The sequence below is a fragment of the Pelophylax lessonae genome (genome assembly GCF_965119305.1).
Source record: "Pelophylax lessonae genome assembly, chromosome: 2".
Taxonomy (NCBI): domain Eukaryota; kingdom Metazoa; phylum Chordata; class Amphibia; order Anura; family Ranidae; genus Pelophylax; species Pelophylax lessonae.
In genome coordinates, this window is record NC_138769.1 from 323,360,213 (window position 1) to 323,388,081 (window position 27,869).

The 27,869-nt window shown below is 41.4% G+C and overlaps 1 protein-coding gene across 1 annotated transcript in view; it reads right to left on the reverse strand.

Annotated features, from left to right (window-relative positions):
- The window catches only part of LOC309546213 (lysophospholipid acyltransferase 2-like), a 65,545-nt gene that overhangs the window by 5,178 nt on the left and 32,498 nt on the right, over positions 1-27,869 (reverse strand). The window contains exons 4-11 of the mRNA XM_082245770.1: positions 22,783-22,872; positions 22,632-22,687; positions 20,482-20,536; positions 12,432-12,561; positions 7,790-7,964; positions 7,285-7,388; positions 3,968-4,032; positions 291-423 (exon numbers count right to left, since the gene is read on the reverse strand). Coding sequence (XP_082101896.1) covers positions 291-423; positions 3,968-4,032; positions 7,285-7,388; positions 7,790-7,964; positions 12,432-12,561; positions 20,482-20,536; positions 22,632-22,687; positions 22,783-22,872 — 808 coding nt within the window. The remainder of the gene's footprint in view (positions 1-290; positions 424-3,967; positions 4,033-7,284; positions 7,389-7,789; positions 7,965-12,431; positions 12,562-20,481; positions 20,537-22,631; positions 22,688-22,782; positions 22,873-27,869) is intronic.

A 27,869-nucleotide genomic window follows, 5' to 3' on the forward strand; every position in this document is an offset into this window, starting at 1 on the left:
AAAAGAACTGCTTTGAGAAATGCCATCCTGTCATTGATGGAATGCATGTATATGGACAGAAAGGGGCTGCAACAGATAAGATGAAGCAAAGGATGAAAAATGGTAAAAAAAAAAATATATATATATATATATATATATATATATATATATATATATATATATATATAAAATAAAAATGGCAATTGTTTATAATACACAGTGCTTTCGGAAACCAAATGTCATTTAGTTAGGGTTTTCATTTACTTTGTAACTGTCACCTTCATAATCTATCAAGCTAATATATGACTTACCCTACGGGCTACTAACGTGATTGGCACAGCAGTGAGGAATGTGCAGTAATATCCTGGGTGTACACCATGCCAAGCAGCTGACAGCACAAAAGTGGACAACAGTGGGTTGTATGGACTTCGGTCATAACACACCCTAAATGAGAAAATTTAGTAAAAAATGTGGATGATTAGGTCAGCCAAACACAAGCTAGACTGTAATTAAGGAATGACAGGAGTTAAGAAATCTACACAAATGAACCTTGCTAGTAACCACTGAAAACAAAATAAAAATATTCTCCTTTCAAGAGAGAAAACCAACCATCCTATACAAGCAAGTTCTTATTAGTGCTTACAATTTAGCCTTTTTTGAAAGGGGGTCCTTTTTTTGGGGGGATTTCTGTTTAAAGCATTTACCTGATAATATGGAACATATGAACAATACTATACGAGTCCTACATAATCCTTTCCCTGCATCTAAGAGGATACCAGCCCATATGGCTAGAGTGCCCAATAATGGGGAGCAGGCTAGGTTTTTATTTTGCTACTAAATGAGACGATGACTCAATGACCTTCCTCGGACTGGCCTGAGGGTCTGGTTTACATATGTGTTGCCCATCAACATTGGGCAGTTTTTTAGAGGGCATTTGACAGGCGGTGAGGAGGCATTATATTGCCTCATCACTGCCTGTCATAATCCCTAAACCCTCACAGCACTACATACATTGCATGAGGCTGCAGGGCACCCCCATGTGCTTGACAGGCGGTACTGCCCACTGAGCTTGACAGCAGGGTTAATTTGCTACGCCATGATGCAAAGTATTGTGGCCGTGGCATATGTACACCCTCTTCGCTGCAGCTTATGAGGGAATGGTTGGAGGCAGTAAAAATGCATCTCAACCGCACATTTTTGCCACCCTCCAATAACATGTGTAAACTAGGCCTTAGATATCCAATCAGCCTGAGACGGTTCTCTCATATAGAATCACTTAATAGCATAGGAATAACCTTTTAAAAAAATGTCCTCATTTGTTGAAAACAAATCAATTGTCACCTGCTAATTCTTGTAGTGCCACTCTAAACAAAGAAGGCGAGTGTAAATAAACCCACTAGTACTCTGGAATAGGGTGCTGGCTGAAATATCACCATCCAGTAGTGTGTGGCATATTTACAAAAATCGCCGCTCAACCCTATCCAGTCTATGTGGTTAACATGTGTAAATTGGCCTCAGCCTTGCACGTATCCACAAGCCACACCCTCTGACATGTTTCACCCCACCCACTTACATATAGTAACCACATAGACTGGATATGGTTGAGCGGCGATTTTTCTAAGTGTACAAATCAATTGTCAGAGACAGAATTTAGTCCAATAAGGCCCCTTTCACACGGGCCAGTCGGTTTTGATGGACTCCGCTAGCTCAGCGTGGATCACTCCGTTGATCCCCGCTGAGCAGGCAGGTGACAGGTCCGTCTCTGCTCACTGTGCGGAGACATACCTGTGAGAGTCCCGCTCTCCTCTATGGGGAGATTGGATGAAAACGGACAGCATCCTATCCGATCGTATCACTATCCATCTGTTTTCAGTGTATCTTGTCAAATCGGATGCCAGACGGATGTTAGCGGACCCATGTCCACTGACATCGGCCTCCCCATAGAGTAGAATAGGTGGCCCGATCAGGTCCGCCTGAAAAATGGACAGGCCGACTGGATCGGTCTGATGGTGTGAAAGGGGCCTTATGGTTAAGCAATCTTACAAAGCAAAGATTCTCAGCATTTTAATCTTTCTATCCAAATTCTGATTAGAAAATAACACCTGACACCGAGTCATTTAGAAGGGCTATTTCTAAATTAGATGGTGGTATATGGTGTGTTATTTCCCTAAAATAGGAAGTCAGGCTGCTTAGAAAATCAGAAGTATCTGTAAGTCTCACTTTCAACATAAATCCCCCCATAAAAGGTTTTTATTCTACATTTTAGGAAAGTGGGCAGAGCCATACAACTGTGCATGCAGAACTGCTGGGTTATACCAGCACCAGACTTATTTTCCTCTCAGCTACAAGAATCTATAATCAGAAAGACACTCATTACTCTATAGGCCTTGTGTATCAAAAGGACGTCTTTAAAGACATTTGCAGGATTATTACAGCGCTTTTGGTGAGCTGTATATCAGTGGGTAATGGTGCTTACTGTACAAATTATCCTATATAACTCACAACACACACATTTATTCTGCACAGAAGGCAGGCTATATTGGTGAATAATTGCATTTTTAATTCAACAATTCGATTCTTACTGATGGACACTCACTGTCCATAATGCTAAGCCTGTTTTTACATATTTTCTTTTTTTTTTTTGCATGAAACATGCCCACATTCCCAATATTACCAGTCTAGTACATAAAACATTAAAACATTTGGCAACCCTAGCAACTGTGAAGAAAAAGTCAGCAAAACGAGAAGGGGAATAAGAACAACCTTTGGACACCAGGTTGGCACCCTATACCTGGTGAACTGGTCCTTTGGACTCCTTACCTGTTCACCAGTGTGTGTGGGTCTGTACATAGCTGAAAACAATGCTGCATAAATTAAGAATTGCATTTTTTAATCTGATGTTTAGATTTATTTTTATCTATTAAATGGCAGGGAGGTCTTAGGACTGTCAGCTCAGCTGACCATGAGGAGTTAGAAAATTACTTGCAACCCACAGGGAGTAAGTAATATGTAAATAAATAACCTCTTATATTAAAGTGGTATTAAACCCAAACCCCAAAATGTAATATATAGCAGCCTACTAATCCTTAGATGTGGTGGCTGCATTCGTTTTCTTTTCTTAGGATTTTTTCTCCTCTGTTTTCCCCTGGTGATTTGGCCAGTAATACACCTCCTGTATTAGAGTGCCTTCTTTTTGGATTAAGCTACACAGGGACACCTTTGGACAGCAGCATTGTTAATTTTGAGGGAGGGGGGTGTTAGATGTATTAGCATATTTAGATTCACTAACAAATTGAAGCCAAACTCCAGCTCACACTTTTCAAGCAACATTTTTATTTTCTTTTTGGGATAAAGGTTTTACATAGACATACAAACTGGCCATTGTAAGTGCCCCTGTTGGTGTTGAATGGTTTGACTCACCCCTCTAAGTGCTACATCTGTAGAACAGCTTGTCCTGTTGAAAGGCAAAGGAAGAAAGCTAATGCAGCCATCACACTTAAGATTTGCTAAGCTAGCTGCAATATACTAAACGTTTTCTTTTGGGTTTAATACCACTTTAATACCCCTCCTAAAACTAGAGGTGCCCAACTTTCCTCACCATCAGGCACCAAGGGAACACATTTTTTCAGTTGTACTTAAAACATTTGCTAGGTTGAGCAGTCCCTGGAAGCATGTTTGCCAATTACAAATGTGATAAATGTTGCAGACAGATATCCAGATTGATGAATGTGTTTGGATTTTCTAGGGCTTTAATAAATATCAGTCACCAACGATATACATATAAAAAATGACACTTGGAATCAAAGAGTACTTTTTTGCTGATACAAGCCAAGATTTCAAAGCTGATCGACTGAACTAAGTTCACATAATTCTAAAAGTAATGTATTACTCTGTAGGAACTGGGAGTTTTGGAATAACCCACTGATCTATTAGAACCTTGTTTCCACTGTACCTATCAACAGAATTCATTTTGAGGCCAATACTTAACTCTTTTAGCCACACTGCTGTTTGAATGTTCCAGTTGTCAATAAACATCTTAAAGCTAGTAGCTGTCTACAATGAAAAACATAGAAAGAACACAATTGAATGTAATGTATAAAGTAACTATAACCACAGTATATAAGTTTACAAAACAGTACTTATTGTCCTTAGCAAAATGTAATTATACATACACTGTACAAACAACATATTCATATAAAGAGGCACTGTCACTATGACATTTAAGATAAAAGTGACTGTGTCTTTGAATATAAAGCCAACCTAATGATTCTCTCTGCGAACACCACCACTTCTTCCTCCATGGCAGCTGGCACCACATTGCTTGGGGTCATCTCCTCGTCACCCCTCCGTCATGTGACAGTGTTCGTGCCGTGTGACTAGCCACTAAACCCAAACACTAATTAAACAAAAATAACTTATAAAGATTAAACTTCACATCAAGGGCCAGTTCACGGCAGATACAGTCCAGTGCATTTTTTTGTCTGCATCAAAAATGCATAGACAGTAGATTATGTGGGTTTTAATGGCATAGTTCACAACAGTCCGGTCAGTTTCAGTAAATTCCAGTGCAGAAAAAAAGAACACGCTGCATTTTTTCTGCACAGAACTGTACTGGAATGCGGCAAAACGTATCAAAAATGCACCAGAACGCATCACATGAAACCCCCAAGAAACCTTGGGAAAAACGCACTGGAACACATTGGAAAAGTATCAAAAACACATTGAAATCATGTATGCAGAAATGCATCTGGAGTGAGTTTTTGTGGTGTGAACTGTAAGCAAAAATACACCCGGAAAACATATTAAATGTGTGTTTTTGTGGTGTGAACCAGCCCTAAAAGTAATCACATCAATATCCCAACCTCCCTACTGTATTAAAAAAATATATTGCCCAGTTCTGCTTAGCCTCTCCACACTTCAAGCCAGCGTCAGCCAGTCCATTAGGGGCGCTGTTCCCCTAATTTCCATGCATGGTGCCGGACTTATAGGTTTATATACGTTTTATTTATTTTTTTTGGAACCACATGATTAGAGCCTGAGGCTCAAATTGGCTTATAAAAGGTTGGGCTCCAAACCCACCCAACTGTGACATTAGCGAATCAATATGTGCTTTTGTCTTCCAGCCAATCAGGACAGGAGGCAGATCTTAAGACCGGATTAGCCGGGTGGAGAAGCTGGGGAAGCCACGACCGTGGATGAGGTGAGTGCGGACCTAGAGGGGTGTTTGTCCCCCCCCAAAAAAAAAAAATTGAGCACTAGCTGCCATAGCTGGTCTTCTTGGGACAGAATGACACTCACTTCACTCTATCCATTTCCTCTGAGCTCAGTCTGTCCTATACATGCTGCTTAGGAGTTGCATCATCATGCAAAATGGGCTAATGTTATTACATGATGCTCAGAATGCCCACCCTCTACCACCAAATAAGAAGAGAAAGCTTCTGTGATGTCACTGGACTTGCTAGAAGACTGCAGGAAAAAGTTATGTATGGCAAAAAATGCCAGGGGGAAGGGGTGTGTGAAAGTGAGCACACAATGAAAACACATGCATGTAATCCCAAGCTTAAATTTACAGTCCACCTTTACCAAAAAAACATGTTAAGAGACACGTGTAGATAAAAACAGGCTGTGCAGCTTTGACCAAAGTTGAATAATGGCCTTACTATAGTTGTAGGCCACTTACATAATTCATGAAGCCTGACTAGAAAACCCCCTAGGACGTTGCTAAGAAAAGCCTACCCGTCTTGTTCACCTCCACTATCACAAAATTTAGCTCTCAATCACTGAAATCAGAGCTACTGGATCATTAGAAATGAAGCGCATTTGAGGGGGTTTGAATCAGGGAAAGAGCTAACTCCTGTGATGGTGGAGGTGAGCAATAACAGCTAGGTGTCTCTAAGAGTTTTCCAGCCAGGCATCATGAGGCATGAAAGTGGCCTAAAACTATAGCAAGGGCAATATTCAACATTGGTCAGAGCTGAACAGTTTTTTTTTTTATCTACAGACACCCCTTATCTGCACAGGAAGTGTTTTGTGAACTAATCTCCTTCAAGGGAAAATGCCATGTAAGAATGATAAGTTACGTGCTTCCATATTTATTTAGTTAGTTTTATAGAAAGAAAAATACATATATCCAACAAGTTAAACAAAATGACAACTAAAACCTCATATCCTTAGAACCATAATCTCACAGTTGATTCAGAGGAAGGCAAAACCCTCATAAAGCATGGTCAGATTTGCTCTTAAGAGGGAAAAAAATCCTGTGAATGTAAAAATCTACGATGTTATTTGATTTATAAATATTAATAGCCAGTTTATCTTCGTGCATTTTTTTAGGGAGTGGGTACCTATTTCTGGCAGGTACCCACTCTGACTTCCACAGTTCAACACCCCCCCCCCATCCACAACCTCCTGGGACATGTCACCTGTCCCAGGAGGCTGTGGGTCTATTCATAAAGCACAGTGGGGAGCAGGATGTGAAACATTAGGAAGTCACAGCTAATTTCCGGGAATCCGAAGACTGAAGATGGGCCAGACCCGGTGAAGACAGCCCTGGAAGTTGTGGCTGAGAAGTGTCTGTATATTAAAAGCCATCAACTACAATATTTTAAGCTGCTGATTTTTAATTTTTTGTTAAACTGAAGTTCCCCTTTAAACCTTTATATATAGTAAATGCATCACTACATCCATAGATATACAGTATAGGTAGATAAAGTTTTTTGCAAAGTCGGCGTCACACTGATTTGAACAGTTCCATTGCTGACAAAAGGGTGCGATTTGTCATGTGATTTGGACCTGTCAAATTGCATGACAAATTGCACTGGTGTAAACGTAGGCTAAAGGACCAATAGGCAAAGGGAAGGGCCAATATGACTTTTATAAAAATAAAAAACAAAACTCCACATTTGCATAGAAGTTGGTGGTTTTCACTAAAGATTAGCTCTGCTTATGCATTTGTTTTATCAGATGCTTAGTTTGAATTGCCTAGTTTTATGGAAAATTTACTTTAAAGCAAACATCATAGTTACAGTATTCTTACATGAAAAAGATTTCCTAATTTCAGAAAAACAATAAAGAATAAAGCTTTTTCAACAAATTGCAAACGTTTCCAATTGCACACTCATCTTGACTTTCTAGCTACTCATGAATAGTCCATGAATCTCCAAGGAGACTAACAACATATAGAAAGGTATGTTATTGATAGAAGAAAAATTGTCAATAAATAATAAATAAAAATGAACCATCATTTTGTTTAACACGTTTAAATGTTAATACTTTCCCTATTGTAGATGTTTAAGATATTCTCACCTCAATTCTTAAAATATTTAGGTTGGTCAACAGATCCCATCTCTCCTTTCCATCTTCAGAGATTCCATTAAACCCAAAGCCAGCTGCATTATTTATGGCATCCGCTAAAGGCAAACAAAAATAATTAAATAATTTATATATATATATATATATATATATATATATATACACACACACACACACACATACTATATTTATAGACTTAAATTCCAAAATTGTAGGAAAAAAAGAAATGAGACCAGTCATCCTTTAGCTAGAGCAATACAGGTGGGTTGCTGCTGCTGAAAAGTGCCAGTCTCCTATTGCTGTATTTTGTATTCCAAAAAAGGGGAGACGGAAAGCTTTACTTGGTCTAAAGCCATATGACACAATAATGGTTCTACTATGACATTGTGGCACTCCCTGAAACCTCAACAGGAAAATTTCCCACAGAAACATAAAAGGGACAGGTGTATCATCCCACTAAACTGGCATATATTAGGTATTTAAGTCTTCCATTACTCACCTAGGGTCCAGGCAAAATAGTACTTGGGTCTTCTTGAGGCTGCTGTTAGATAGAGATTTGAGAACTGACCAAATAATGAACGTTCTGGATCACTAGATATAGAAAACTGATCCGACACTGAAACATGGATAGCGAGCAGAACACAGCATAGGGTCAACTTCTTACATACTGCCACCTAGTGCCAGAAAATATTTAGGTATCATGTTAAAATCACTCTCTGTGTAAATACTCAACCTCAGCCAGCATTACTTTATATTGTATACAATACATCACATACTGTTGATATATATTCGGATCTACCACCAAGTATTGACTTTATGGTTAAAGGAAACCTGTCCCAATAGAAATATGGAAACTGTCATTAATTACTGCTTCAAAAAATGCTACTTGCCTGGTTGTCAAGCTGACTCATTAGCTTCAGAATGTCCTGGGGTTCTGGTCTAAAAAAATATGCCGAGTTAAGAGCTCTGATTTAATTCTGACCCAATTTGCCTTTATGTTCCAGTCCAGTGATTAATGAAGTAGTTAAGCCAGGGATGGTCAGGCAACTAGCATTTTTAGAAGTAGGTCAGCAATGACAGCATTTACATTTCTATCAGTACAGGTTTTCTTAAAAGTAATATACTCATCAATCCACTTGATAAACATTGTTCAGCATTTACAAGATATTACACAGATCCATGAAATATATCTGAGGTGGTATCCAAAAGTTTCGAGACCAGTTCTGTAACACGCCAACAGATGGTGGCACAAGGCTGCATGCACAGTCACAGGGAGCATTGACCTTCATAAGTCAGTGTGCCAAAAGACATCATCCTGTGTACATCGGGAGCTGTGCAACTGGTGCTATTCTGTCCACGTGCGTTACCACTTCTGTTATTTCATCATGGACAGCAAGTTAAAACAAAGATCAAATGTGAAATTCTGAATGAAACAGGGGAAATTTGCCACAGAGGTGTTTGATATGATTTGGCAAGTTTACTGCAATGCTGCAATGATCCAGCTCAATGATCCAGTTCAAAGGTCGCCGTTTTGACACCATTACGTAGATCCAGCGAGAATAGCAGAAGATGCTCCACACACTTCAAAATGAAGACTTCCAGGATGCATTTCAGATGTGGCAGCAATGCTGGGACTACTGTATTGCTGTGCAAAGGGACTATTTTAAAGGTGATCGTGTGTAAACGTAGATAAATAAAGTACTTTTCCTGTAAACAGACCTAGTCTCGAAACATTTTGATACCACCTCGTAATATATCAATATTCTCTACAGTATATATAATATGCTAAATTCCAAACATAACAAACCACTGGTTTAAAAAGAATTGCATGGCTTTAACTGAAGGGAAAGAGTTGCATGTACTGTAAATATACTGTACAAGCCACCCTTATCATTCCTATATTCCATAAACAAATGTTATTTTATGGGGTAGAAACTGTCACTTCCACAACAGAAAAACTTCTTGTAGGAAGTGTGGACTCTCTCCTGTGCAGCTGTATCTTTGCACTTTCCTATCCTTTCACTCTCTTGTGCAGTTGTGTCTTTGCAGCTTCTCACCCCTCATCTCTCCTTGGAAGCGGTGTCTCTGTAGATTCTCACCCCTCCTCTCTCCTTGGAAGCGGTGTCTCTGTAGATTCTCACCCCTCCACTCCCCTTGGAAGCGGTGTCTCTGTAGATTCTCACCCCTCCTCTCTCCTTGGAAGCAGTGTCTCTGTAGATTCTAACCCCTCCACTCCCCTTGGAACCGGTGTCTCTGTAGATTCTCACCCCTCCACTCCCCTTGGAAGCGGTGTCTCTGTAGATTCTCACCCCTCCTCTCTCCTTGGAAGCGGTGTCTCTGTAGATTCTCACCCCTCCACTCCCCTTGGAAGCGGTGTCTCTGTAGATTCTCACCTCTCCTCTCTCCTTGGAAGCGGTGTCTCTGTAGATTCTCACCCCTCCTCTCTCCTTGGAAGCGGTGTCTCTGTAGATTCTCACCCCTCCTCTCTCCTTGGAAGCGGTGTCTCTGTAGATTCTCACCCCTCCACTCCCCTTGGAACCGGTGTCTCTGTAGATTCTCACCCCTCCACTCCCCTTGGAAGCGGTGTCTCTGTAGATTCTCACCCCTCCTCTCTCCTTGGAAGCGGTGTCTCTGTAGATTCTCACCCCTCCACTCCCCTTGGAAGCGGTGTCTCTGTAGATTCTCACCCCTCCTCTCTCCTTGGAAGCGGTGTCTCTGTAGATTCTCACCCCTCCACTCCCCTTGGAACTGGTGTCTCTGTAGATTCTCACCCCTCCACTCCCCTTGGAAGCGGTGTCTCTGTAGATTCTCACCCCTCCTCTCTCCTTGGAAGCGGTGTCTCTGTAGATTCTCACCCCTCCACTCCCCTTGGAAGCGGTGTCTCTGTAGATTCTCACCCCTCCTCTCTCCTTGGAAGCGGTGTCTCTGTAGATTCTCACCCCTTCACTCCCCTTGGAACCGGTGTCTCTGTAGATTCTCACCCCTCCACTCCCCTTGGAAGCGGTGTCTCTGTAGATTCTCACCCCTCCTCTCTCCTTGGAAGCGGTGTCTCTGTAGATTCTCACCTCTCCTTGGAAGCGGTGTCTCTGTAGATTCTCACCCCTCCTCTCTCCTTGGAAGTGGTGTCTCTGTAGATTCTCACCTCTCCTCTCTCCTTGGAAGCGGTGTCTCTGTAGATTCTCACCCCTCCTCTCTCCTTGGAAGTGGTGTCTCTGTAGATTCTCACCTCTCCTTGGAAGCGGTGTCTCTGTAGATTCTCACCTCTCCTCTCTCCTTGGAAGCGGTGTCTCTGTAGATTCTCACCTCTCCTCTCTCTTTGGAAGTGGTGTCTCTGTAGATTCTCACCTCTCCTCTCTCCTTGGAAGCGGTGTCTCTGTAGATTCTCACCTCTCCTCTCTCCTTGGAATCGGTGTCTCTGTAGATTCTCACCTCTCCTCTCTCCTTTGAAGCGGTGTCTCTGTAGATTCTCACCTCTCCTTGGAAGCGGTGTCTCTGTAGATTCTCACCCCTCCTCTCTCCTTGGAAGTGGTGTCTCTGTAGATTCTCACCTCTCCTCTCTCCTTGGAAGCGGTGTCTCTGTAGATTCTCACCCCTCCTCTCTCCTTGGAAGTGGTGTCTCTGTAGATTCTCACCTCTCCTCTCTCCTTGGAAGCGGTGTCTCTGTAGATTCTCACCTCTCCTCTCTCCTTGGAATCGGTGTCTCTGTAGATTCTCACCTCTCCTCTCTCCTTTGAAGCGGTGTCTCTGTAGATTCTCACCTCTCCTTGGAAGCGGTGTCTCTGTAGATTCTCACCTCTCCTCTCTCCTTGGAAGCGGTGTCTCTGTAGATTCTCACCTCTCCTCTCTCCTTGGAAGTGGTGTCTCTGTAGATTCTCACCTCTCCTCTCTCCTTGGAAGTGGTGTCTCTGTAGATTCTCACCCCTCCTCTCCCCTTGGAAGCGATGTCTCTGTAGATTCTCACCACTCCTCTCTACTTGGAAGCGGTGTCTCTGTAGATTGTCACCCCTCCTCTCTCCTGTGCAGGTGTATCTTTGCACTTTCCTATCCTTTCACTCTTTTGTGCGGGTGTGTCTTTGCAGCTTCTCACTCCTCCTCTCCCCTTGGAAGCAGTGTCTCTGTAGATTCTCACCTCTCCTCTCGTGTGCTTCTGTCTCCACTTTTCTTTTTTCAACCTTTTTCTCTTTTTTACACAGGCTGCATATTATGAAATTTTCTTTCATTCAACCAGGGGTTGAAGGAAAGAACATTGCTTGATTCCCCCATCAACACAGTCCGTGTAGTTGGGGAAATTCCTTACACAGCTCTATTGTGTTCTGCTGGAGGGGAGAGCAGGGAGCCTTCCTCACTGGCAAAATACAATAATCACTTCTTACAGCTATAGCCACCGACAGTAATCTGCCGAAAAAAACCCGAAAGGCTGGTTGTACTGAAGTTGATTGATGGACTGACTTCAGTACAACCAGCTTGCCCATAGACCGATCGAAATTCTTCAGGTTTCTGCTGAACCAGACGAATTGTAATCCCTCAATGGCCGGTTTTATTACTAGTTATCCTGTGAAAAACATGTTTCCTGCCCCAGCCATCAATATTTGCCTTTGTTCATCTACATTATATGGGGGCGATGTGATTACATTATAAGATAATATTGTTTTTCCTTCCAGTTCACTTCAGAGGAGCATTTCTAGAACAATCAATAGGTAATCAATGAAAACATCCATAGCCTGAATAAGGAAAGAAATGCACTTCCATTTTTTAAGGACTGGTAATCTGCAATATGTTATCATTTTTGTTCTTGGTTTTAGTTATACTTTTTACTGAGTTTCTTCAGAAATATGGCTTTCACTGATGTAGTTTGGATAAATGGTATAGTTTAAAAAAATATTTTATGATTGTAGTACTCCACAATATCCCATGTGCCCAAACAAGCAGACTTGCTAGTACAGTATATCATATGGTGAATGCTTAATATGTCATCAAATAAATGGAGAGTCCATCATATAAATATATAGAAATGCTCCACCCAAAAGGTCTCTATAGTATGCAAACAAAGTGCTTTTTTCATATCATACATTCGTATATTCATATCATATTCAATTTCATTTTAAAAAATGGGCTGCAATTCTCTACCTTGTGTTACTCACATTTGGGTTTCCTATCTTCTCATTACCATGTATAAAAATTTGGTAGTCATTGAAGGAACAAAGAGGACCAGCAAGAAGTCCTAAAAATCCCACAGTGTAACTGAAGTATGGGAGGAGTCCAGGTGAAGACCTAGAGACAAGGGCAGTATATGGGAGAACAAAATGAGTATTTAAAAACAAGTATTATGAATACAGTGTATGCTATATAATAGGTCTATTTTTGTAAATATTTCATTTTTTAGTGCTGGAGTTTTCTATACAGAATGCAGCTCATTTTTTTGCTTAGCTGAGCATAGAAAGCCAGAAAACAAAGTAGAGGAAAGAGAGATTAGAGACAGAAACTCAGGGTGTACACACACTAGTGTGGCCAGTGCTAAGACAAGGTCCTTTAGTGCCCAAGTCAAAAAGGCCTAAGTGCACTACCTCATGAGCTGTGAACTACCTTAGCAGCATAGGTTGCAGGTCCTGTCCTATTTGTGGCCTCATCTCCTTCTGAAGCTCCCAGGGCAGCTGCCTCTTCTGCCTACTTAATGCAGACTGACCCTGTGTGGCAGATACAGTGTGTTTATAGCACATAGACCATATCTAATTATTCTCATAGTGCCACTAATAAGCTTTAGTGGCAATGTAGTGTATAATCAGTACACATTCAATGCGCATTGTTCAGGAAAGCAGAGCAAACCAAGAACCTGTCTGGACAGCTCTGAAGTGCAAACTGCTTACCTGACTATATAAATGTTTACTAGCCATGTAGCTAGGATGCACATATTAAGCCAAAGGACAGAGATAGTGAGGTTGGGAAAACTAAGAGCAGAATGCTTAACTGTTACGGTAGCAAACAAATGAACTGATTAGGACTTGAAGTATATCCTCAGCCAAAACCTTTTTACCATTTTGGATAGGGAATGATTAAAACCCCCTTCTAGTTTTTGTCATCGGTTTCCATTCTCTTGCTGCCATGCAGTCACAACAGTAAGTGAGAGGAAATTTCTTCACAGAAATCACCTCTTCGATAATTCTCACAGAAACAAGTGCCCTCATTGGAAGATTTCCAATCTACTCCTGTTCTGATAACACCTCAAACATCGTTTACTACTGCTTTCAGTCATGGTAATCAGAATTAATAGAGAGTAAATCTCCTTAATGAGGACACAGCAATACCAATTTGACTGGGTTTCTAAACCCTCACCACTCCACCAAAAACTACAAAAAACATTGGCTTTAGACAGAAAACGGCTGGGATATTTTGCAGTTATAAAAATGTTGTAGATTAGGAATGTTTTTTAGAAATAGAAGTGTTAGTCCCCGTTCACACTGGGGCGACCTGTGAGGCGACCTGGTCGCCTCACAGGTCGCCGTAGGTCGCCTTCCATAGGGAAGCTGCGGACCCGTACTAATAGGAGCGACACAAGTCGCTCCGACTTAGAAAAAGGGTCCGGAGCTTCTTTGGGGCGACCCGGAGCGACCGTCATAGACTTCAATGTTATGAAGTCCTTGCCGGCCGCTCCGAGGTCGCGGCGCGCTGCTCGCACCGCGACCTCGGAGGTCGCCCCGGGAAGTCGGATCGCCCCAGTGTGAACGGGGCCTTAAAAGTTTATTTTTATCACTTAACAAAATTAAACGTATACAGTGCCTTGCGAAAGTATTCGGCCCCTTTGAACTTTGCGACCTTTTGCCACATTTCAGGCTTCTAACAAAGATATAAAACTGTAATTTTTTGTGAAGAATCAACAACAAGTGGGACACAATCATGAAGTGGAACGAAATTTATTGGATATTTCAAACTTTGTTAACAAATAAAAAACTGAAAAATTGGGCGTGCAAAATTATTCAGCCCCTTTACTTTCAGTGCAGCAAACTCTCTCCAGAAGTTCAGTGAGGATCTCTGAATGATCCAATGTTGACCTAAATGACTAATGATGATAAATAGAATCCACCTGTATGTAATCAAGTCTCTGTATAAATGCACCTGCACTGTGATAGTCTCAGAGGTCCGTTTAAAGCACAGAGAGCATCATGAAGAACAAGGAACACACCAGGCAGGTCCGAGATACTGTTGTGGAGAAGTTTAAAGCCGGATTTGGATACAAAAAGATTTCCCAAGCTTTAAACATCCCAAGGAGCACTGTGCAAGTGATAATATTGAAATGGAAGGAGTATCAGACCACTGCAAATCTACGAAGACCTGGCCGTCCCTCTAAACTTTCAGCTCATACAAGGAGAAGACTGATCAGAGATGCAGCCACAAGGCCCATGAACACTCTGGATGAACTGCAGAGATTTACAGCTGAGGTGGGAGACTCTGTCCATAGGACAACAATCAGTCGTATACTGCACAAATCTGGCCTTTATGGAAGAGTGGCAATAAGAAAGCCAATTCTTAAAGATATCAATAAAAAGTGTCATTTAAAGTTTGCCACAAGCCACCTGGGAGACACACCAAACATGTGGAAGAAGGTGCTCTGGTCAGATAAAACCAAAATCGAACTTTTTGGCAACAATGAAAAACGTTACGTTTGGCGTAAAAGCAACACAGCTCATCACCCTGAACACACCATGCCCACTGTCAAACATGGTGGTGGCAGCATCATGGTTTGGGCCTGCTTTTCTTCAGCAGGGACAGGGAAGATGGTTAAAATTGATGGGAAGATGGATGGAGCCAAATACAGGACCATTCTTGAAGAAAACCTGATGGAGTCTGCAAAAGACCTGAGACAGGGACGGAGATTTGTCTTCCAACAAGACAATGATCGAAAACATAAAGCAAAATCTACAATGGAATGGTTCACAAATAAACATATCCAGGTGTTAGAATGGCCAAGTGAAAGTCCAGAGCTGAATCCAATCGAGAATCTGTGGAAAGAACTGAAAACTGCTGTTCACAAACGCTCTCCATCCAACCTCACTGAGCTCGAGCTGTTTTGCAAGGAGGAATGGGCAAAAATTTCAGTCTCTCAATGTGCAAAACTGATAGAGACATACCCCAAGCGACTTTCAGCTGTAATTGCAGCAAAAGGTGGCACTACAAAGTATTAACTTAAGGGGGCTGAATCATTTTGCACGCCCAATGTTTCAGTTTTTTATTTGTTAAAAAAGTTTGAAATATCCAATAAATTTCGTTCCACTTCATGATTGTGTCCCACTTGTTGTTGATTCTTCACAAAAAATTACAGTTTTATATCTTTATGTTTGAAGCCTGAAATGTGGCAAAAGGTCACAAAGTTCAAGGGGGCCAAATACTTTCGCAAGGCACTGTATGAACAAAAGAAATTAAACCAACTACGCTTTGCCTTAAAGTGTTACTAAACCCAGGATCCTGCATTCACTATATCCGGTCTCCCACAGTACACAGAACATGGAAATTATTTTAGTAAATATAAACTGCTAAATACCTTTTCTCATCAGCAGTATATAGTAGTGTTGTCACTTCTATCAGTTCCTTGTAAAGCTTGTAGGAGGGGTTTTCATACTGCACTAAGCTGTCCTATCAGGATTCAGGACCCCTAACCCTCTGTCTGGACAGTGCTGATTGGCCCTGTGCTAATCGCATGAAAAAAAAAATCTCTAGCAATACACACCAAACTGAGCATGGGCTGCCTGACTCCAAAGAAGAGGAGGATCAGAGGATACAGGATTAAGCAGCCTTTTTACACAATGCAGAGGAATAACTCCTTAGGTTCCACATTGAGTATAACAAGCATGCTGTACTGCATATACAGAATGATTTTACTGTTGTGGGTTTAGTAACACTTTAAAAATAGCATCAATTCTTTTAGGTACACTTCCACACAGTTTTTGAATAAACTAGGCTGGTAGGTCATTCCAAACATCTTGGAGAACTAAGCACAGATCTTCTGTGGATGTAGGCTGCCTCAAATCCATCAGTGTCTTCATGTATTCCCAGACAGACTCGATGTTGAGATCAGGGCTCTGTGGGGGCCAAACCTTCCAGGACTCCTTGTTCTTCTGTACAGTAAAAATAGTTCTTGATGACATTGGCTGTATGTTTGGGGATTGTAATCCTGCTGCAGAATACATTTGGGGCCAATCACACTTCTCCATGTTGGTATGGCACGATGGATAAGTATCTGCCTATATATCTCAGCAATGAGGACACCATTAATCCTGACCAAATCTCCAACTCCATTTGCAGAAATGCAGCCCCAAGCTTGCAAGGAATCTCCACCTTGCAAGCTAGTCACTCATTATTCTTCTGGTCTCTAGCCCTTCAGCAAATAAACTGCCTCCTGCTACAGCCAAATATTTAACATTTTGACTCATCAGTCCAGAGCACCTGCTGCCATTTTATGCACCCCAGTTACTATGTTTTCATGCATAAGACATGGCTAAGCGATGCATGAAAACATGGTTTTGCTCCCACAGAGTGCAAGTATACCTAGAAGAATTGATGCAAAGGGTGGTCACCAAATATTGATTTGATTTGGATTTCTCTTCTGTTCATTTACTGTCCATTATGTTAATTAATCAAAATAAACTATTAAACACTTTTTATTTCTAAAAGCATTCTTCGTTTACAGCATTTTTGTCACACATGCCTAAGACTTTTGCACAGTACTATATGTGGTACTTATATGTCATCAATGCATCAAATACTCATTGTGCAGAAAGCAGACATACAACAAAAGTATGCATATACTATTAAACTGGTCATAAGCCCCGGTTCACATTAGTGCGATCACGGAGATCGCATGTAATTCGGAGCGTACTGCTCCTAAATTACATGTGATCTCATGTGCGGTGAAAATTTCAGCCATACACTTTGTATGGCTGAATTCGCACTGCATCCGCACTAAACTCGCACATGAGGCTTTTTTTTATCCGCAGCAGAATCGGATCGCATAGTGGTTCACACTAGTGCAATCTGATTCTGTGCGAACTTGCAGATCGCACTGCGATATGCGATCGCAACTGGGGGTGTCGTTAACTTTTAATTGACACCCCCTGTGTATCGCATATGGCAGTGTGAACTGCCAGAGGTGCGGACGCGATGCGGGATCACGCTGCATATTCGCAGCGTTCCCACATCGCACAAATGTGAACCGGCACTAAATGTAAAGACTTGATAATCTGTCCCAGAGGAAACAAAAGATCAAAGTAAAATAGTATTCTTTAAAGTATATTTGTGATCCAAAAACAAACAAAAACAATAAATTGTTAGAGTATAAGATACAAACACCAAAGACCATTGGGTGACAACTTTGGCACTAAAATTGCCAGTAGGGTTGTCACCTGTACAGACACAAAACTTTGCTGCACTACAGGCAGAGTAGAATTCATAGTAGGAAAGGAAGGGGCAGCACTTTAAGGCACCATGCACACTAACGTTTTTTTCTTTAAGCTCCTAGAAGCTGTTATTAGCATTTTGTTTCTGCTCCTAAAAGCTAAATAGTGTTATCCTTTGTATTTAGGCACACTACTTAAGGGTCCTTTCACACGGGCGGTCTGTATGTCCGTTTTTCCTCCCATCCCTTTGCGAATGTATGTCTATAGGATTGCAGACGTTAGCGGATCACAATCCGCTGACATCCGTTTTGCGTCCATTCCGTTCAGTTCCGTTTTTTGAGATGGAAGAGAACCATATTTTTCTTCCATTTAAATAACGTAATGGACGCAAAAACAGATGTCAGCTGTGTCATCCACTAACGTCCGCAATCCCATGGACATACGGAACGGACCCTACAAAAGTGTCATCCGTGTCCGTTTAAAAAAAAAAAAAGTGCCTGAGCGGAAAGGACGAAAAACGGATGGGATGAAAAACGGACATACGAAACGCCCGTGTGAAAGAGCCCTAAGGCTATTAGCATTTTTTGAACTTCAGCATCTAAGAGCAGAAGAGTAGAGTTTTTTTGGAGCATTTTTACAGCAAAAAAAAAAAAAAAACGCTCGATGCTCCTAAATGCTTTTTTTTTAGCTTTTTTTCCTAATGTACTGCAAAAAAGCTAATAAAATGTTAATGCTTCTAAAAGCTACTAAAATGCTACTAGAAACTGGGAAAAAAAAGCTATGATCAGCATTTTTCATCCAGCTTTTTTGAGCTTATTAAAAATGCTAGTGTGCATTGAGCCTAAGCCTCTCATGTTTTACTACTTTGCATAGGTAGCAGGCTGATAGGAGGGAGGAAACAAGGATGAACATATCAGTGTAAGGAGTAGTAACAAAATTATAAATTCATCCTTGTCCACTATCCAATCACAGGCTTAGGCAATCATTAACCAAGCGTGAAGAAAAAGTGAGGTCAGAACCTGTCAGTGCTGTCTGACAGGAATTTTTGGATTAGAAATAGAATGACATATTTTTTGGCAGCTAGAACTGTTCATAGTTGTGTATCAGGACGGTGAATATACCGTAGCTATTAACCTACATTTACACTTTAAATGTCTAGCACACATGCTGTTTGGTCCACACTGCACAAGAACATCTAAAACTTGGACTTTGCCTCTGATTTTCCTCTGGGCCCAAGTAGCACTTACATTTTAGAAGAATCACAACATTTCCAGACTGCCCGATTTTGTATTTTTTTCTGTAGAGTAAGACCCCGTTCACACTGGGGCGATCCGACTTGCCGGGGCGACCTCACAGGTCGCGGCGCGCAGCTCACACCGCGACCTCGGAGCGGCCGGCACGGACTTCATAACATTGAAGTCAATGCAGGTCGCTCCGGGTCGCCCCAAAGAAGCTCCGGACCCTTTTTCTAAGTCGGAGCGACTTGTGTCGCTCCTATTAGAACAGGTCCACAGCTTCTCTATGGCAGGCGACCTACGGCGACCTGTCAGGCGACCAGGTCGCCCCAGTGTGTACGGGGTCTGAAGCTTCTACAACTGTTATCTGTAAACTCACTATACAGCTGTTTTACAATGAACACAAATCTTTATTCTTGTGCAGCCACCCAAAGCTGGCAGCAAATGAGCAGACCTGGCAAAAATGAGTTATACTGCTGAACACCTAAGGCTGTCCATATATTACACAATTTTCACATTCAATTGCCTTTAGATTTACCTTTTACTATGTAGTGCAAAGGTCCACCTGACTGCATACAAATTGAAAGTGTTAAGGTCTGACCTCATATATGGTTTTGGTAAATCAAAAGCTGGCCATAGACAGTTTGAATCTTGGCCAGTTCAGCAGGGACCGACTGACGTTCGAACTGTGCATGGGCAGGCTAATTGTACCCAAGTTGATTGATTGATCAACTTGGGTAAAACCAGCCTGTCTGATTTATTAATGCAATTATTGTTAGCAATAATCACTGTGTTCTCTAGGTAGGGATGGCCCCCACACCCTTCTGCCGGGAGAACACAATGGCTCCGCGCAAGGGATTTCCCCATCAACACTGACTGCGCCGATAGGGGCAAATCGAGTGATTTTCATTTCTGCAACCCGTGGTTACCGTCTATGGCCGGCTTAAAGGAAAATTGTACAATGTATGGCCAGCCTAAGACACATTCACACAGTGAAAATTCCCTTTGCAAAGTGAACAGTCTAATTGCCTTCAATAAATCAACCCTCCAAGGCTTTAATTACAAAATATAGATGTATTTCTCAAAGGAAGTGGCGTTAAGTGTGGTAAATTTGTAAATGACCAATATACAGTATGAATACAAGAAAGATTACCTTTCTCACGTCAAAGTATCCTTAAAAAATAGGATTGATTTTTATGCCAATGTATAACCATGGACCTTGGCAGGCAATACCATCAGACCAATCTTTTGAAAAAAAGTAAATGGGTTGGGTAGGTTATTCCTTGCTCAACATTAAAGAGGAGCCACATCTGTCAAGTGCCAGCATAATTTTGAATATGCATTTAGGATAATATGAACGTTTACACTTCCTTCAGCCCAAAATCTGAACATTTTCTAAGAAAAACGCCATTTTCTGTGGGACAAACGCTTCACCCTAAAAACCTATACACATTTTTCCTCTGTGCTTATCATGAGAAAGCTATAAAATTTCAATAATATTGATCATGTAGATAAGAAGGGCATGACAAGGAAAGAAGGTAAAGGAAGACAAAGTGAGGACAAAACCATACCAGATCGCAAGGCGTCTCTGTGAGGGGCTTAGGGATTGGTCATTGTGGATAGCACCTGTAACACGGTATATAATATCTGAGATATACTGTATGGAAACATTTCTAATCAACAGAAAAAAACAATAAATACTTGTAAAGCAATTTCTCAGTGGCTGCTCTGGTAGAACAGGATTACAATTGTACTGTATCCTACACAGGATTGCAACAGAACCTGACAAGGGTTGGGGGAAACCCTCTCCTACTGTAGTATTTGCACAGTGATGGTGAAAAAAAGTGCGTGTCACCGTACCATTACATTAGTCTTAACAATGTGCACAGAAGGAGATAATGGCTTATAATTCAACTTCAATAAGAAAAGCCCAATATAATGTAATATTTCATACATCATCACAGCTAAGTCATCGTCTCTGGTATCTAAGTGACAATTTTCAAAGGAAATCATTTTACAGAAGTTAAAGTGTTACTAAACCCACAACAGTAAAATCAGTCTGTATATGCAGTAAAGCATGCTTATTATATTCACTCTGGAACCTAAGTGGTTAAAGTGGTCCTAAAGGCAGAAGGATTTTTATCCTAATGTATTCTATGTGTGCAGCAGCCCCCCTAATACTTACCTGAGCCCCATCTCGATCCAGCTATGTAGCATGAGAGTCTTAGCTGTCCGGGACTCTCCCTTCTCAATGGCTGAGACGCAGCAGCGGGCACCACTGGCTCACGCTGCTGTCAATCAAAGTTAGGGAGCCAATGAGGAGAGAGAGGGTGTGGGGCCAAGCCATGGCTCAGTGTCTGAATGGACACACAGAGCAGCGGCTTGGCTCAGGTGCCCCATAGTAAGCTGTTTGCTGTGGGGGAACTCTGCAGTAGGGATGGTCCAGGAGTGTCAACTGGGGACCCGGGGAAAAGAGGCTCTGGGCTGCTCTGTGCAAAACCACTGCACAAAGAAGGTAAGTATAACATGTTTGTTATTTTTAACCAAAAACCCCCCAAGAATTTAATATCACTTTAGTGCTCTGCATTGTGTAAAAAAGTTGTTTGAACCTGTCTTCTCTGATCCTCTTCTTTTTTTTACTGTCCCCAATCCATTTGCTGATAGAACGGAGCCCTAGGAGACACTCTGCACATGCTCAGTTTGGTGTGTTTTGTTACAGAGTTTTCTTCTTTTTGGGAGGGGGGGTGTGCTTGTAATCAGCACAGGGCCAATCAGCCCTGTGCAACCTCATAGGACAGTCAGAGGAGAATAAAAACTCCTCCTACAAGTTTTAACCAGTGCTTGGCCGGACTCCGATAGCAGTTTATATTTACTAAACTATTTCCATTTCCATGTTCTGTGTACAGTGGGAGACCAGATATAGTAAATGCAGGCTCCTGGGTTTAGTAACACTTTAACACAATGAAAATTCATTTGATTAGTTGCTATGCATTACAGTATTTTGCATCCTGACATATTAGTAGATCTTGCATTACAAGCATTATCAGCATTCTATACTCAGTGCCCCCTCCACTATGCCAAAATGCAGCATACATAAAAAAAAGCTGACAATTATATCGACCTTACTTCAGCCTTTGGAACAGCAGGAGGTAATCAGCAATGACAAGTAGTCCAAATCTTGCAAGATGATGCTCCTGCACAGAAGACAAACGTCTTTCTTGCAAGATTTGGGCTATTCAACCTTCCGTGATACATCATCTGAAGGATGGATTGTGATGTCATCCTTGACTAGGTGCAGTGAGCAGAAACTGGATGTAAAGTATGTATATTAGTAGTTAGTATATACTAACTTTTTTTAAACAGTTTTTTTCCCCTTTTTTTAGTGCAGTGCTTTAGCATGGGGAAGGAGGAGTTGGGTAAAAAATGGAACCTGCTTGGTCAGCTTTAATTAAAAATAGGCTGATATCCTCAATCGTAACTGGGGTGTGCACGTATGTCCTCACTGCTGCTGATCAGCCTCCACCCTTTGCATCCTTTACATAATTTCTCACATACTTTTGTCCACAAAGGAAAACCATTCATTACATATAGGAAGTCAATGCATAGATCTGCAAGTGTTAGCGTGATCAGGAACACTGTTATTATTAGCATGGAAGTGAAGAGTTCCTGTTCTTGGTCAAGCTTTATTTTCCATAATAAGGAAGAATGCTTGTTGGCTTACCATCATGGTATTCAAAAGCCACCCTGCTTAATTTTTGGGTCAGCGTCATTAAAGTCCTGAAAGAAACACACACGGATTGATTTAGATAAACAACACAGTAAAATAAATATAATGTGGAACATAATAGGTCCATTTTTGACATAATACTTACACAGTGAAGTCCAGTTCATCTACAAAGGGGTTTGCAAATCGTCGTATGTGGAAAAATGTGAGATATGCCATGGTCAGGAACAAGGTATATCTGAAGAAAAGCAGCATATATGTTGTTATGTTCTTTTAAATCACAGTACAAATTATCTTTTTTCCCCTTAAAGTAGAACTATAGGCAAAACTTTTTTTTTTCATTTTGGATAAAGGGGGGGGGGGGGTTATAACTAGAGATCAACCGATTATCGGCAACACTGATATATCGGGGGCCGATATGCACTTTCCCTTGATATATCGGAATCGGCCCCTAAGGTTCCCGATATTGCCGATATTTAGGGAAAGTGCTTGTCCTGGGGTGATGCCTGAAGCTAGAGGTGTCCATAGTCGATGGTTGGCTGACTTGTAATGACAACCGATGCGGCTGAGAAGACGCGGTGTAGCATGAAGATGTGTCCCCGTGAAAGCCGGTATCCCTGCCACAAGTGCGCATGCGCCGGTCTCCGTGTAAAAAACCCGGAAGTGATGTCATGACATCACTTCCGGGTACTCGGCGCCAAATTCAAAAAACTGACAGCATTCAAAACAGCCAAACTTGGCGTTTTGAATGCTTTTCAGTGCCGAGGAGGGGTTTGGGGTCTTTTAGACCCCCAGATCCCTCCACAAGGAGTACCTAAAAAAAAAAAAAAAATAATAATTTTTTAATGTCTGAAAATATCTGCAGATATCGGCCGATACCGATATCCGATGCCCAAAATATCGATATCGGCATTAAAAAAACGATATCGGTCGATCACTAGTTATAACCCCTGTCAGGTTAATTTTTGCCAACTGTGTCCCATTGGGAAGACTTTCCCTTCACTTCCTGTCCCATAGCCAAAACAGGGAGTGAGGGGAAATCCCTGCAAATTAAGGGAATTCATTGGGGCCCCCAGGACACCAGAACCAGTGTCCCTATAGGAAGATTTTCCTTCTATTATTGTTCTGGAGACAACCCAAAATGTGGGATTTTCTTTTACATTCACTTTTGTTTTTTAATGGTAAACAGGACAAATAGAGAGGGTAAATCTCCCTAACGGGGGCAGAGGTAGTAATAAAAACCATTGTGTTCTAATCCATCTCCAATCTGTCCAAAACTACAATACTAAAAAGAAATGTTGCTTCTAGTTATACTTTAGGGCTGCATTTTAAGCATATATAATGAACCATGTTTAAAGCAAACCATTATGCATACAAAAAAAAAAAACAGTTTATTTCATGCAACACTATACAGTAATCTATCTATCTGTACTTAGTTTAAATTTTGCCCTACCTGCCGTAAAAAGTACCTTTAAAGCCTGCAGTATGTAAATAGTATAAGTCGCACCTTAGTGACATGTAGTGACATGACAAGTATAACAATATATATAAGTATAGTATAAAAGGAGTATTTAGAAATCAACAGGCCAGTCGTTGGCAGGTAATCACTGCATTATTTATCCAGGTAGAGAAATATGATAAGGTCTCTAAAGCCCCATACACACTAGCAGTTTTTTTTTTTTTTTCGTTTAACTCAGCAGGCTGAAAATAAAATGAAGAATTGAGGAGCTGCTATACTAACTATCCCATGTTAGTACAGCGATCTCCCTGTTGAGCTTTTGGGTTCTGATAGGGGGACGCCGGCACCCCCCCCTGCCAGAACACACCAGTCAACGTTCTCCGCCATTGGCTGAGAACACTGATCAGATGCTGATTGGCAGTCCCATTTTGGTCATGCTCCTTCAACAGAACCCGGACGTTTGGCTGGCTTCCGTTCACACTGGCTGAATTTCAGGCCGGTTTATACTGCCCTGCCTGATTTTCAGCTTGTGTGTACGGGCTTTAGATTGTAAGCTCTAATGAGCAGGGCCCTTTGATTCCTATTGTATTAAATTGTATTGTAATTGTACTGTCTGCCCTCATGTTGTAAAGCGCTGCACAAACTGTTGGTGCTCTATACACTCACCAGCCACTTTATTAGGCACACCTGTTCAATTGCTTGGTAACACAAATTGCTAATCATGTAAACACGTGGCAGCAAATCAATGCATTTAGGTATCTAGACGTAATAAAGATGACTTTCTGAAGGTCAAACCGATCATCAGAATAGTGAAGAAAGGGAATTTCAGTGACTTTGAACATGGCATAGTTGTTGGTGTCAGACAGTATTTCAAAACCTGCTGATCTAATGGGATTTTCACCCACAACCATGTCTAGGTTTTACAGAGAATGGTCCAAAAAAAAATAAAATATCCAGTGAGCGGCAGTTGTGTGGACGAAAATGCATTGTTGATGTCATCGGTCAGAGGAGAATGGGCAGATTGGTTTGAGATGATGGAAAGGCAGTATTGAGTATTGTTGCTGACCATGTCCATCCCTTTATGACTACAGTGTACCCATCTTCTGATGGCCCCTTCCAGCAGGATGATGCACCATGTCACAAAGCTCAAATCATCTCACCACTGCTTTCTTGCACATGACAATGAGGTCACCGTTCTCCTATGGCTTCCACTGTCACCAGATCTCAATCCAATAGAGCACCTTTGGGATGTGGTGGAACAGGAAATTCGCATCATGAATGTGCAGCCGACAAATCTGCAGCAACTGCGTGATGCTATCATGTCAATATGGACCAAAATCTCTGAGGAATGTTTCCAACACCTTGTTGAATCCATGTCACGAAGAATTAAAGGCAGTTCTGAAGGCAAAAGGGGTCCAACCTGGAACTAGCAAGATGTACCAAATAAAGTGGTCAGTGAGCGTATATCCTGTATTATAATAATAATAATAATAGTATACCTATGGAATATATTTGCCTCTGGCTGGTAGTCCCTGATTTACCTTAATTGTGCTTAATCATATAGGTCACATTGGAGTTTTGAGTGGCGCTTGTCTCTGGGATTTTTTTAACAGCTGTGTATATTTTACGAGAATTTGCTGCCTAATTATTTTTTAATAACAGAAAAACAGGATTACACTTGGGGGTATATTTATAAAAAACAAATGTATAGTATAGGAATTTCCTATGATACTCGGCTCCATCTAGTGGCCAATTGTGGTATTATCTGGTTTAAACCAATGGAAAACGTTTGACCATCACAGGAAATAGCCTAATAACATTTGTTTTTTCACACATTCATTTATTTGCATACAAGAAATGTACATGAACTTTTATTGGGCAAATTCATATGCAAATCTTTTTATAAATACACCCCTGCGTGTTGTCTTTGATGTTGTATAACTGGAACTCCTGCCTGGAAAACCCTGAGAAAAGAGTGGAACGTCTATTGTACTTCCTAAGAAAAGTGAGTATTTAGGGGCATTTGATCTTCTCCTTTGCTCAAAGGTCCAGCTAAGAAGGTAAATATATGAGCCCTATAAGGGTTAAAGTGAGTGATTTTGAAGTGGAGTACAAAGTTTATCAGGTACTCCAACATTACATTTCTTTTTGAAGAACTGGCTTACACATTTTAGGATTTCTTAGATGCTTTATCATTTCTTACATGCTGCACTTTGCACTGGTTTTAAACATTTGTGAAGGTTATGGAATGGGTTTATTGAGTATATAAAGTTAAATACAATTAGTTTTTTTTAATCTAATTGTACTTTTGATTTAACATTAAAAAAGTCAGATTTGCATTATGTTATTTCGCACATATTTATTAAGTATCGCAGTGATAGTGTAAAGATGTGAGCTATTTACAGTATCTCACAAAAGCGAGTACACCCCTCACATTTTTGTAAATATTTTATTATATCTTTTCATGTGACAACACTGAAGAAATGACACTTTGCTACAATGTAAAGTAGTGAGTGTACAGCTTGTATAACAGTGTAAATTTGCTGTCCCTCAAAATAACTCAACACACAGCTTTTAATGTCTAAACCGCTGGCAACAAAAGTGAGTACACTCCTAAGAGAAAGTGTCCAAATTGGGCCCAATTAGACATTTTTGCTCCCCGGTGTCATGTGACTCGTTAGTGTTACAAGGTGTGAATGGGGAGCAGGTGTGTTAAATTTGGTGTTATCGCTCTCACTGTCTCATACTGGTCACTGGAATTTCAACATGGCATCTCATGGCAAAGAATTAGCTGACTATTGGAAGAAAGAATCGTTGCTCTACATAAAGATGGCCTAGGCTATAAGAAGATTGCCAAGACCCTGAAACTGAGCTGCAGCACGGTGGCCAAGACCATAGAGCAGTTTAACAGGACAGGTTTCACTCAGAACAGGCCTCGCCATGGTCGACCAAAGAAGTTGAGTGCACATGCTCAGCGTCATATCCAGAGATTGTCTTTGGGAAATAGACATATGAGTGCTGCCAGCATTGCTGCAGAGGTTAAAGGGGTTGGGGGTCAGCCTGTCAGTGCTCAGACCATACACCGCACACTGCATCAAATTGGTCTGCATGGCTGGCGTCCCAGAAGGAAGCCTCTTCTAAAGATGATGCACAAGAAAGCCCACAAACAGTTTGCTAAAGACATGCAGACTAAGGACATGGATTACTGGAAACATGTCCTGTGGTCTGTGAGACCAAGATAAACTTATTTGGTTCAGATGGTGTCAAGCGTGTGTGGCGGCAAGTGAGGAGTAGAAAGACAAGTGTGTCTTGCCTACAGTCAAGCAGGGTGGTGGGAGTGTCATGGTCTGGGGCAGCATGCGTGCGGCTGGCACTGGGGAGCTACAATTTATTGAGGGAACCATAAATGCCAGTATGTACTGTGACATACTGAAGCAGAGCATGATCCCCTCCCTTCGGAGACTGTGTCACAGGGCAGTATTGCAACATGATAATGACCCCAAACACACCTCCAAGATGACCACTGCCTTACTAAAGAAGCTGAGGGTAAAGGTGATGGACTGGCCAAGCATGTCTCCAGACAAAAACTCTGTAGGGCATCCTCAAATGGAAGGTGGAGGAGCGCAAGGTCTTTAACATCCACCAGCTCCATGATGTCGTCATGGAGGAGTGGAAGAGAACTCCAGTGGCATCCTGTGAAGTTCTGGTGAACCCCATGCCCAAGAGGGTTAGGGCAATGCTGGAAAAAAATAGTGACCACACAAAATATTGACACT